This window comes from Ischnura elegans, chromosome 3 (assembly GCF_921293095.1).
Source record: "Ischnura elegans chromosome 3, ioIscEleg1.1, whole genome shotgun sequence".
NCBI lineage: Eukaryota > Metazoa > Arthropoda > Insecta > Odonata > Coenagrionidae > Ischnura > Ischnura elegans.
Window position 1 is genome coordinate 52,009,898 of NC_060248.1, and position 12,442 is coordinate 52,022,339.

General features: G+C 38.7%; 2 protein-coding genes across 6 annotated transcripts in view; one reads left to right on the forward strand and one right to left on the reverse strand.

Moving 5' to 3' along the window:
* Positions 1 to 23: 23 nt before the first annotated feature.
* On the reverse strand, positions 24 to 2,437 carry LOC124155793. 4 transcript variants are annotated; one of them, XM_046529892.1, is made up of 7 exons: positions 1,714 to 2,437; positions 1,292 to 1,563; positions 1,150 to 1,200; positions 957 to 1,023; positions 815 to 847; positions 279 to 376; positions 24 to 176 (listed from the first exon to the last, which is right to left on the reverse strand). In XM_046529892.1, the coding sequence occupies exons 3-7, from the start codon at positions 1,174 to 1,176 to the stop codon at positions 24 to 26; spliced, it is 378 nt and encodes a 125-aa protein (XP_046385848.1). In that variant the 5' UTR covers positions 1,177 to 1,200; positions 1,292 to 1,563; positions 1,714 to 2,437. The 4 variants fall into 4 exon arrangements, with proteins under 4 accessions (XP_046385848.1, XP_046385846.1, XP_046385847.1 ...); XM_046529890.1 differs by having other exon boundaries at positions 815 to 1,563; XM_046529891.1 differs by having other exon boundaries at positions 815 to 2,437.
* Positions 2,438 to 3,701: 1,264 nt separating this feature from the next.
* LOC124155794 (polycomb protein Asx) overlaps positions 3,702 to 12,442 on the forward strand; it is a 49,157-nt gene continuing 40,416 nt past the window's right edge. For both annotated transcript variants that reach the window (XM_046529894.1, XM_046529895.1), the window contains exons 1-3: positions 3,702 to 3,883; positions 4,499 to 4,584; positions 4,760 to 5,067. In XM_046529894.1, the coding sequence (XP_046385850.1) occupies positions 3,879 to 3,883; positions 4,499 to 4,584; positions 4,760 to 5,067 (399 nt within the window). In that variant the 5' untranslated portion in view covers positions 3,702 to 3,878. The remainder of the gene's footprint in view (positions 3,884 to 4,498; positions 4,585 to 4,759; positions 5,068 to 12,442) is intronic.

A 12,442-nucleotide genomic window follows, 5' to 3' on the forward strand; every position in this document is an offset into this window, starting at 1 on the left:
ATTTTATAGTCTTATTCACCACATCACTGCTCGCTTCCGCAGGTCAACTTTTCCAGTGCAGAAGCTATTCTCCCATTCACTGCCACAAGCTCCCTCAGACTCCCAGCTATCTCCCTTGTTTCCCCCACCAGTTGAGACTGTTGATCCTGTAAGCCATGAATGGCTTCTTTGATCTCCTAAAAAAAGTTAGTGGACAACTAAAGTAACTAATTGAAGACACGAAGTATAGTATCAAATTTTCCAAAAATGAAGTGTTTAATTACACAAATAGATGGTACCTTTAACATCTGAAGGTGGTTGTCTTCATATGCCTCCACCTTGTTATTTACAATGTTTAACTCCTTAAGGAGAGAAGGCCGCTTGGGTTGGCAGCTTTCTAGTTAATGCAAATAGATAGAATATGAAGTGAATAGCAGTCTACATTTCGTGGCTTAGAAACAAAATAAGAGCAATTACAGCCTCTAACTAAGCACTAGATAAAATAGAACAACACTTGCAGCTTAACCATACCCATACCAAACAGACAGAAAGGCAAGATGTGTACCAGACTCTCTTTGAGGCTGGATATCCACGAGCATCTTCAAAGGCAAAATTGAGTTAAATTTCCATGTAGAACGATACATAGCACTACTATAAATGTGATCTCAACTCTGTTCCAAGTAAAAAACAAATGTTAGATACATTATTGTTTACAATGGGGAATTCCCAACAGAAGATGACAGTTGGGAGTGAAATTAATGCGGCAAATCTCCAAACACTATTGTTGATACTTCTTGAAAACCAATTGTGAAGAGAAAATACTGCTATGACTTACTTTGGGCTGCAACACTTCTTTCTCCAGCAGTCCCTGTTGAGTAAGAGTGAGTGGTCCATGAAAAATTTATATAACACTGGGTGCTCACATAAAAGCACAGAACCTCGAAAAAGCAAATGATATTTGATATAAAGGAACACACCAGCGTTGGTTGAGCAAATGTCGACACTCTCATCTAGAGTGACCATGGAACTCTCCCCGACAACAACCTGTAAGTATTAAGCAGGCTCATCGTAGAGTATCATACTTTACCACTCAAAAATTGTATTTTCAACAGTTATAGCTTTCCACCAGCCATTCACAGAATGTCAAATCAACATGGCAATACTCGTTACCTCAAATATCCCTTCCTCCAACTCCATTTCTCCTGGGTTTTCACATTCATCCTAGAGTAATCAGTGATAGAATCAAAATGAAATGGCCAAATAGCATCATTGACTAATATTTAGTGTCATAACCAATGCATCAAATACTCACAGACTCAACTCTTTCAATACCATCAAATAGAGGAATGGATGTAAAATGCCCTATTACCCCTAAAATCTTTTTCTCGATCTCGGAGAGTTCACTATCTGAGACCGCCTATAGAGTAAAAGCTCAACTTATCAAGTATTATCTCATTCCAAACATGAAGCCATTTTCCATAACGTGTTATTTCTATTACTTACCGAAGCATTACCAGTCCTCACACGCTCCGCATTCATTTGGGCGTTCTTCGCCCGAGTTTTTCTCTTCAAATCCTTCCAGACCTACAAGGATCGTACAAAATTTATAATAAGGTATGTAATATACAATGGCATACTACCGTGATAGAAACGAAAACTGCTCAAGATCTTAAAATTCTACTGGATGAAAAGTCGGAGATTCGGCAGAAAAGTAGTTAATAACTTAATCTTCACCTTTTTCCACTGGTCCACACTTTTTTGGGGTCCATGACCCCCAACAAGTTCGGCCAGCTCGCACCACTGCCTCTCGGCCGTCGCCTTTCCTTGTGGCCCTTGGAAGCGTCCACACGCAAAATCACGATGGTCAATCATGTAATTAACCAAAACGTTTATTTGGCTGTCGCGTACTCGAGCCGCTCTTTTCTTTGTTTCCCTGAAAATATAATTAAATCACTCTTTGTCCGTATCAGTGAAATTGTTAAGCGATGGCAACTATAACGAGATTTTATGCTAGACGGAACAAAATGGGAAGCGATATGGTATTATACGGATTTAGGAACAATTAAATGTATAAGGAAAGATTTTTGTAAGTGTTGTTTACCTTATCTGCTCCATTTTTGGTCGTTTACCGTTCCAAACGAAAGAACACTTCTACGTGTTTACCGCGCTATGTGACTTACTTGATTTTCGATCGTCATTTACTTTCACTGTTTCCAGCGACTGCCACTTGAATATAGGAGTTTTGGTAGCGCTAGTAGTAAACAGGCCGTTCCTCACGTACTGTACCGGTAATAACTCTCATATTCACCTCTTGAAACGGCGTTAAGGACTTATGACCGGGGCATTCGCTACCGCCCCATGAAATCGGAATCGTTTGAGGCGGTAATTTCGGGACAGGTCATACGAAACCTACCGCCGGTCATAGGTACCGCCTCGTTTTTCGGAATAGCCCTGCTGAAGGACATAAAGGTCGCCTGCAGATGTCTCGCCTGTCGGTCAAAAATAAAAAAAGTTTGCGCGTGCGCCATCGCGATTGAACGCATTTAATGAACGAACAGGATATTAGGGAGGAATTGAGGCGCAATTTTGCGAGAATATTGGGTTTAACTCTTCAAGTATGTATTAATACTATACACTGTATAATGATATGCTTTTTCTACGAGTTATAATCATTAAAACTACAGAAGCTCTCTTATTTTCATGGCTGTACAGTTGAACATCTGCTGCAGCTTTAATAAATATTTTCGTTTCAATGGTTATCAACGCATAATCGTAATTTATTCAAACGCAAAGAGTGCACATGCAGAACGAAATGTTTTTTAATTTTACCTGTGTTATACAACCTCCTAATTTTAACTGTGTGAATGTATAGATTCTCTTTTTTGAGACCCAAAACTTCATCGATTAAAAAACATTGAAAAGTGTCTCGGACTGGTGAGGACAAAGACATCGCATACATATTTCAAAGCTTGTTAACTCCGCTGATCTATCATTTAGCCAGCATTTTTCATTTCCTGCAGCATATATTCTAGTAACTTTTTTCCTATATCTAATAGTTTTCAATCTATTTCTTCTTTCGCAGAATCACAACTCTCTTTGGCTTGCTCAATTCTTATCGTGGTTGCTATTTTGCCAACAGAACTTTATGTTAATAATAAATACAACTTTTTAAAGTTTTTGATCACCTGCATCCGAGCAAAAATTTTAATTTCGTCCTAAATAATTCAAGGAATGTTACGAATGAAAAGAGGCGTTGGAGTTTAGGGAAGGGATAATGGACTATCAAAATTGCTATTAGATTAAGTCGAATTAACCTAGCTGTTCCTGAGGAATGAACTCGCATTACGCATTAATGAATTTATTATTATTTCAATCTTCTATTTTTAATAACTTAATATTGAAAAAGTACGCGCTAACTCATCAAATGTTGAGACAGATCAGGCAAGTACCTTAAGTTAGTTCAAAATGCAATACCTTTTAAAATATTTATCCAATATTTCGCTATTCTTTGCGATAATTACGACCTAAAATTGTATCGACGTCTTCATATTTCATAATTATTTATAATTTATGCCCATTGGTTCTCCTTCAGAACTCATTTTGTCATATTTTTAAAAAAATCAACCAAAATATTTGGTTTCTTCATGGTTTGAATATAGCGCTTCATTTTTCTTCTAGAAATCCGTGAAAATGCTGCAACGCGGCGCTAGTTTACATGCACGTATCTAACATGGCGGTTAATGCTATCATTCTGTCGTCGGGCAAAATATCTATTGTATGTGCTCACTGATGTACTTGATGAACGCACAGGTTCTACTGCTATATAGATCGGCGGTGAAAAATTCCATAGTATGGTTGTTTCACTTGGAGTGTGTTAAAGATATGGGATGAATTGTTGAATGATGTGAGTATGCTAACAATACGATGAACTGAATTAACTAACGCCATTTACATATTTAAGTCCATAAGACAGTCTATATTTGTGCCTAATACATCTTTTAGTAGCCTTTATCATCGTTTAATTATTCCTTTGCTCAGTATGGATGCTTAACACCCTTGGTTACCTTATTCCTATTCATCAGTCACTTATGCGTCGCAATATTTCTTCAGTTTTTGTTATGCTGAATGTCTGATGTTTATTAAAATGCAAGATATGCGGGATCGCATTTTAGGGTTATCTTTTAAATGGGAAATTGACGCTGTGTTTTATTCTTATCTCTTATATTTGTCACTGAAGTAAATTTGATATTTCTTGGTAGACGGGCTTGATGTCTCTCCTGAATGGATCTCCTTCTTTTGTAGATATTGTATTTTAACGATTTGCAATTTGTTTGCGTATTAAGTATCCATGAAATTACTCCCATGTTAAGTGCCCTCTATTTTTTCCCAAATATACCAATTTTATTCTTCGTCAAATAAGCATTTTGTCACTTATGTACAAGTTTGCTCTTGGGTGTTTTACCTGAAAGTAACGCATATAGACACTATATCATGCAATGCCTTGCTTTCACTATTTCAGCGGAATGGTGATGGAAGTGGATGAAAAACGGCTTAACTCGGATACCAACATTGATGCCAAACAAAGTCCACCCCATGTAGACAAAAGTACGTACATTTTCATGAACGCATCTACTTTTTCCATGTAATTATTCTAGTTCTTTATTAGTCTGTTTCTATGAAATGTCTTGGTTTTAATTTTAGTTTTAGCAACTTTAGGTCCTCTCAAGGAGTTAGTAAGCTCATTGTTCCAATTTCTAATGCTGGTATTTCTTCTGTTCAGCTCTCTGTGTGGCTTTGTCTTCAAACGACACCAATGAAGCCAATGCTGTCATTGGAATGGGTGGGGAAGAAGCAGGGGGGAGTTTGGAGGAGGCCGATGGAGTTGAAGGAGCTGTGGGTGGATGTGTTGAAGATGATGGCCCTGGAATAACGGCAGTCTCTCTGAGAGGAAGTTCTCGTCGCAGTTTGAGAGGGATGAATGACGATGATCACCTATCAAATTCTCTATGCCATACCAATTCCAGTCCTGTGGAGGCATGTCCACCCGATGACTCTGCCTTATGTTCCAACACTGGCAGTGATTTGGAGGTAAGTAATTTGATGTTAAATTATGGAAGGAATTCTTGTTAATTTTTGTTAGTAGTTAGGATTCATGCCAGAGTGCTTTGTGAATTTGTTTTGCTCAGAATCACTGAAGTGATGGTAGCTTAGTTACACATGTTCCATTAAAATAATAGATGCATCAAATTTTATATTTGCACACCTGTTCTAACCCAACTCTCTTATTTATATGCCAAGGGTTCTATTGTCTTGTCAGTTGCTTTCTTTAACATTTGGAAGTCATTGCAAGCATTATTTTTGGTGTAGTCCAAGAATTTCATTTATCTGCAGAGCTTATCCAGCTATCCTGCTGGTGAAAGTCGCTATAAATGAGTTACCCTCCTCATCCTACAGACCTGGCTAGCTAGGTTTTTCAGAAAAATCAGCAACCAGTTCTGTAGTTTGTTGTGATGTTGTATTGATTTTATGTGGAATAATTTACCCATTTCTATTTTTCACAGGGTATATGTTTTCTGCACAATTTTTTTACTGTTCTCATGTATGTAGTAGATTATTTTAATTGTTTCTTCGGAAATACCTGCTTTTGTTGGCATTTACATTTGCACCACCCCAGTTGTCATAATAACTATGTTCACACCAAATGGACTCTATTAATGCTGGCCCAATGAACTGTTAGTACCTAAGCATACTTACTCTATTTGTGACTTATCAATTGAATGAAGCTGTAATGGGGTAAAGTCTTGATGTATTTTACAGATTCTCTGTTAAAAATTTTTTTCTTATAACTAAATTATTTTTCTGGGCTTGTTACACCTATTTACTAAGTATAAATGATATTTAGCTTGAGCAAGGATCATACATAGTTCCCTCATTAATCGAAGGAGATGGTGGGTCAAGTTAACAACAAGAATCTTCTACGGAAGAATAAAGCGAAGAGCAGATGAATTCCTTTGCGGCCTTTGACAATTCGGTATGGAAGTCAATGCTTAGAATTGTGAAAGAAATTGGAGTTCTACTCTACAGTGGCAGAAGAATTGTTCACAGTCTGTCTGAAACATAAATAGCGGTCAGTGGCATAGGCAGGGGGGAACAGGGAACACATGCCTCTCCAAACCAATTAGCAGAAAAATATTAACCTATAGAACAAATTTATTCTACCCCACCAATATATTTTAGCACTGCAGCTACCCGGCGACCCATCAATTGTGTAATTTTATGTGCGAAAATAGCATAAAATGTGATTTATAGTGATATAAATGTTCACATTTTCTTCATAGGGATTCCAATCCCCCCCACCGACCCACCGGGGTTCTGACCCTCAGTGCATCATCTTGGCTACAAAGCCGTGATAAAGATGAACCAGTTGTGGAGAAACATGAGTAAGGAAATGAGTGAGACAAGGGTGTTCTCTGTCCCAAGTAATTTTTAATGTTTACTTCGAGAAAACTGTCTATGAAATCAGAGAGAGTCTTTAGGAGCCGAAACCATTGGAGAAAGGCCCAGTGAGAATGACATAGCAGTCAAAGCTTAGGAAGAGTGGAATTTCAAGAGGACAAAAATACATATGGAAAGGGTAATGGCAAAATATCAGTTTGAATAAATGAAAAGAAAAGTAAGACACAAGTTTGCTATAAAAGTGAGATCAGGACCAACATTAGACTAGGAAAGCAAAAGATTGTAGAGGTGAAATAGTTCCACTGACTACGAAGCAGAGCTACCAGTGATGCAAGAAAGATTGAAGAATAGATTGGTAGAATAGTGCAGGCAAAGTGGGCATTCTGTGTAAAGAGGAATATACTTACAGCGGAGAATACAAGCATAGAAGTAAGGAAAAAATGCATCCCGAAGTGGAAAATGGTCTGGCCAAAATGATTGTATGATCAGTAGGAAAGTAAATGCATCTTTGATGAGAGCAACAGGAAGTTGGCCTGGAATCCTGGGCAGTATTATGGTGTCATTTGAAACAGTATAAGAATTTATCATAGAAAAACCAAGTGGTGGTGATACAATCAGGGCCCAGGTGTGAAGAAGCAAGAATGAGGAAATGAGTGAGATGAGGCTCTGCTTTGTCTCCTGTAATTTTCAACTTTTACATAGAGAAAGCAATTAATGAAATAAAAGAAAAGACTTTGGGAGTACCGTATAAGCGCGTGTAAGAGGCGCACCTTTTTTCCCAGACATTGCAGCCGAAAATAGGGGTGCGCCTCTTACACAAACTTCTTATCTTCCCCCCTCCCCTTCCCCGGTCGCAAGTCCAAGGGGAACTGAGTGGCCTTGGTTTTCAGCGTGAGTCAGTCATCTGAAAACCCTAGGTCAAAAACAAGCGGCAGGCAGGGGGAGTTTCTCCTTTAGTGACGTATTTTTAAAATGCTCCTGTTTGCTTTTCTTGTAAGCATCGCGCCGTCACGTCGGTACCCCAGAGGTGAACATTGAAAAGATCGCGCGGGGTGATTCGCTCCGGAGCGCGTGCTAAATTACTGCCACGAGTGGGCATCCCGCGGCAGTTATACTGCATATAGTAATCGCTTATCAAACGTATAGAAACGCGTAGTTTTGAAGGAAATACCTGGTTAATAGTCAACATCTGTCTTGACGAGCAATTTCCATTATGCTGAGCACCTGATTTTTTGCAACTGAAAATTATATTGGTATCAAAACCTGCGGTTTAAGAAATTCGAACGAGTGTGTTCATTGTTGGACTAAATGGTGGATAGAAGAAATCGGAAATGCTTATAAGTGAAGAGCGCTGAAGGAGAGGTCGAGGGGAAGGAGCGCGCTCCCTCGCCCCCTACTACTAGTATTTCAAGCTACGAGGCTATGAGCGAAGGAGCAAGGGAAAAACACGTCCGATCTTGCATGTGACGTTGTTGCCTTTAAAGCGAGGGGGCGAAGGCACATCAATGTGATATACGCAGTTTGCTTTGCCTGAAGTTTCCAGTCCGTCTCGTCTTGTTTGAATGCGATTATGTTAAGCTTGTTTCTTCCGAAATTGTGCTGTTTGGACTATGTTGAATATTAGTAGCCTTGTTTTAGCTATAAATCTTTGTGTCAATCAATTAGAGCTCAAAAAACTTAAATACTGTCAGATATACGTCGCGTTAGGTCTAATTCTTTTTAGAACCTCGTGTGTGTCATACAATTGCTGAAAGATATCGAGATATCTTCGAGCTCAGAAGGTGACTCACCTAGCATTTGACCTCCAGAAACTCGGAGAATTGAACCTGGTAGACCGAAAAAGGTCAATTGGTGAGATGGGGTAGGGATGAAACACGTTTCCATTGGTCCCCTGTAACTTGATGTTTTCCTATTTTCCTGTGGAGTCTCGGAAAGGAAAAAAAACGGCAGAGGCATTGGCTGATGGAGGGCCGAGTGTAGTTCCATTAGGCCCCTTGCACACACACCGATTTTGGACGGCTGGTAAAATATCGGCCAACCAAAATCGGTCGATATTTTACCGGCGAAGCGTTGCTTGCACACACGCCGGATTTTTACCAGTCAAACGATAAGTTGTCATGTTTTTGAGCCGGCGCCGGCGATCCACAGTGACAATGGCCGGCAGCTAACCGGCATTTTGCCTGTGCCGCCGCGTGGTCGGTACGTGTGCAAGCTCCTATGCTATCCCAGTGTTCACTATTGGAATGTGGACGGCCGATATTTTACCGGCCGTCCAAAATCGGTGTGTGTGCAAGGGGCCTTAAATGTATGACGTGGTTATTATCCTACGGCGCTGTGATTGCCCCGATTGTTGTCCAATCTCTTGGGAAGGTTAATGCTATGTGCCTGTCGTGTTTTGCCTTAAAATTTTCCACGGCTGCAATTCTATTGCAATACTCCTTAGAGCTTTTAAACAAAATTGTTCGTGAGTAGGACAAGCAACGTAGCGCGATGGCGTATGCGAAGAGAGGATTGGAATTCTTTCTACTCCCCCTTATGCCGCTATTACCGCCGCAATTATCAAAATTTTCTCTTTCAAATAGTACTGAAAGAGGAAATTTCGATAACTGTCGAAATTCCAGGCATACGTCTGCAACACCGCACGATAGGATAAAAAAATGCCGCAAAATTTTTTTTCTTTATAGCTTCGATCCTCAAAATAGGGGTGCGCCTCTTACACACGCTTATACGGTAAATATCCATGGAGAAAAAATTAGTATGCTAAGTTTTGCTGATGACATTGCCATCGTAGCAGAAACAGAGATGGATTTGAATAGTTTTCTGGTTAAAATGAGTAGGGTAAGGGGTAAATATCAGCAGAAAATAGACTAAGGAAACCAAGATACTAGTTTGCAGCAGAAGAGAAGAAGTCAAGACTAAGATTAAAATAGGGAAGCAAAAACTGGTAGAGGTGGATTGATTATGTTATTTGGGAAGCAGGATAACTAGTAACAGGAGAAGCAAGATAGGAATTATCAGCGGAATAGCTGAAGAAAGGAGAGTATTCCACCGAAAGAGAGACCTGCTTAAAGAGGAAACTTAAATATGGAAGTAAAGAATCAATTTATAAGAACTTACATTTCGAGTATGCTCCTATACAGAAGTGAGGCATGGGCAATGACAGCCGCAAAGAAAGCAAGTATAGAGGCCTTCGGATTGTGGTGCTATTGAAGAATGAGGAGGACCAAATGGATCGACTGAGTTAGTAATGAGGAAGTCCTAGGAAGAGTAGGGGAGAAGGGGAACCTCATGAAAACCTTAATAAGAAGACGGAAATACTTTGTAGGTCACATCATGGGACATGATGGCTTGATGAAGACAATTGTCGAGAGACAAGTGGATGGCAAGAATGGAAGAGGAAGACCTCAAATGAAATATGTGAAACAGCTAAAGGAGGATATGAAAGGGAATAAATACATTGGTGTGAAAAGATTAGCTGATATGAGAAATGAGTAGAGAGCTGCGTCAAACCAATCTTAGGATTATTGACCAGTGATGATGATGAGAATTTAAGTAATGGCATAATATTGAAACCATGTTTGTACGAAACCATGATTGTCTGATTGTTTTACGGCCAAGTGCCAACTTAGGATATTCAGGAAATAGTGATTTAGTGAAGCTTATTCTATCTGACAGTGATTTATTAAGTATGACTGCTTTTACTGTGTTGTGACACAATTTGGACTAAAGACGTGAGCAACTTGTTCACTAAATCCCCATCAAATTCATTTCGATGGAAGAAAGCTGGGTGGTGTAATTGATGGAATTCCCTAAATGCAGTTGGATTTACAGGCTCAAGCTCAGTCAAATCGGGATCCTTCCATATCTAATCAATGTGAAAAATGAGGTTTTGGCACTCACCTACTCCGATTTTGACGAAACTCAAAGGTAAAAATAATTTGAAAAGTCATAAGATAGCATAAGAGATTCATGAATCCTTGAAATATATGAAAAGTATATAATATGTATTTAAAAATGACGTATGTTTTTTTGATCTGAACTAATATTACATCGCCTTAATGAAAAAGTTAAATATTGCCTACCTAGTAATGAAGAGAAGTGGTGACATTCAAATACTTTTGAATACATAACCATTAGGAACCCTTTCAATCCAGTTCTTCTCATGTTTAATATATTTTTACAAATTCTGGATATTTTTATTGGTATAACAAAAAATCAATTGAAATCATCAATAAAAGTAGCACGTGAAACCTTGGAAGACAAAGAGAGATCAGTTTACTGCTATATGTAGAGGCTGACATTTATTCGTTTCACTCTTGAACATGTATCACAGGTTCAATAACATGCATCCAAAAGCTCATTGAAACATTATGTTATGAATATGTAATGTCAAACACTTTGTTTCATCTCAGTTGTTTCATTATGGCCTCTCAAATTTGATGGATGAAATGCTAGCATCTGTGCGCCAGCAGTCATTTTGAGAAAGTTACATAAGTTTTTGTTAATTTTTACAAATAAAATAAAAAATAAGTTTTTCAACTTTTGAAGATGAAAGGATATACCTTAAGAGGTATTTATGACCTAAAATTTAGCAAGATTGTTGGACACTCGGATTCATAGTTCGCTATGTTTTGTCCTAAAATGTTGCTAATGCAATGTTTTGAATTTTTAAATGGGGCTAAAACGAAAAATTTCAAAGGAAACAGTGTACAAACAAGTGAAAAGAGTGTACATATTGACTCAAATTGTGTACCTTGGGAAGTGTCAGCTGAGATTCGAAAAATATGAGGAACCCCCTAAAGTTTGAGAGGCTGTAACTGAAAATCCATTGAAGCTAGGTAAAAAATATTTAGCATTTTTTCAAACCTTGGTGAAGGGATGTAATATACCTAGTTTCATCGACATCTGAGTCTGTGGGTGCCATGGCATGGTTGATTTGGTGTGGAATGTCCGATCAATATTTTCATGGGTGATTATTTCCTTACATATTTCCAATTATAGACATGAATATAGCTCCATTTATGCTGAAACTTTTTTCATGTTACATATTTCAAATCCCATTTCATTGTTCTGGTTGGAGGTTTTTATTGGGTGCTTGATGCACAAGGTTAAGAAAAAGACTTCGCTGCTCCACAAAATAAAATATATTTGCGACCGGTTTCGATACAGCGTATCATCATCTGCCAGATTCTTTCAATTTACCATCGGTCTCTATGGACGTCTTCATACGAGTCGAATTGCACCATTGATGGCACAGCACCCATTTGGCCCGGCGATGCACCGTCTACGGCGTGAAATACTGACAATGCTACATTGAGTCCACTTTCAGACTAAACGTCTTTTCCTCGGCAGTCAATTATGTGAAATTTAGGTGGCTTTCAGACAAGACTCCTGGAGATGGCTCTCTGCAGTGCTGTGTGCCATGCTGTGAATGGGGGCTGGCAGAAAATTGTTTTGTCTGAAGGTGGTCTTACGATTGAATCATTTACATATACAGTAATTCGTCGACATACGACCAATATGCGTTCCAAAAGCTTTTTCATATTGATAAACCCATGCAAGGCATCGAAAGTTGTTGTTATCCTGCAGAATGCAACACTGCATTACAATTTTGTGTTAACTCACGTCCACCCAGTTCATCCAGGGTGTCGCTGAACCCGCATGTTGAGTGGTTTATTTTTTAGGTCATAAGAACTGTGACAGTGGAGCATGTGAATAAGTAGTTAATTTCCGTAACAATTTTAAGCTACATCGCGGAATACAGAATATATTTTGAACCGGCACTCAAGTTACAACAAATTAATGGATAAAGTCGTCAGAAGTTCAGGGAGTTTCCGTATTGATTCTGATGATATGCAGTATGTAAACTGTGCTGCAAGCATATTCCGTTCAGCCCCTCAAAATCAACATGGACCACTACTGTTTTCAGTGAACCCCTGTTCATGGCAATATTTCTGCCAAAAAAAGAATAGATTAGACCTAGATTGGGTAAAAATGTTGAATTTGT

What these genes read in the sequence shown, in the direction of transcription:
- LOC124155793 (XM_046529890.1), bottom strand. Translation starts at nt 989, where the DNA reads ATGAGAGTGTCGACATTTGCTCAACCAACGCTGGTGTGTTCCTTTATA. An exon ending in AAGAAGTGTTGCAGCCCAAA is followed by an intron (nt 377 to 814) that starts GTAAGTCATAGC and finishes TGCATTAACTAG; the next exon opens with AAAGCTGCCAACCCAAGCGG. An exon ending in ACCACCTTCAGATGTTAAAG is followed by an intron (nt 177 to 278) that starts GTACCATCTATT and finishes AACTTTTTTTAG; the next exon opens with GAGATCAAAGAAGCCATTCA.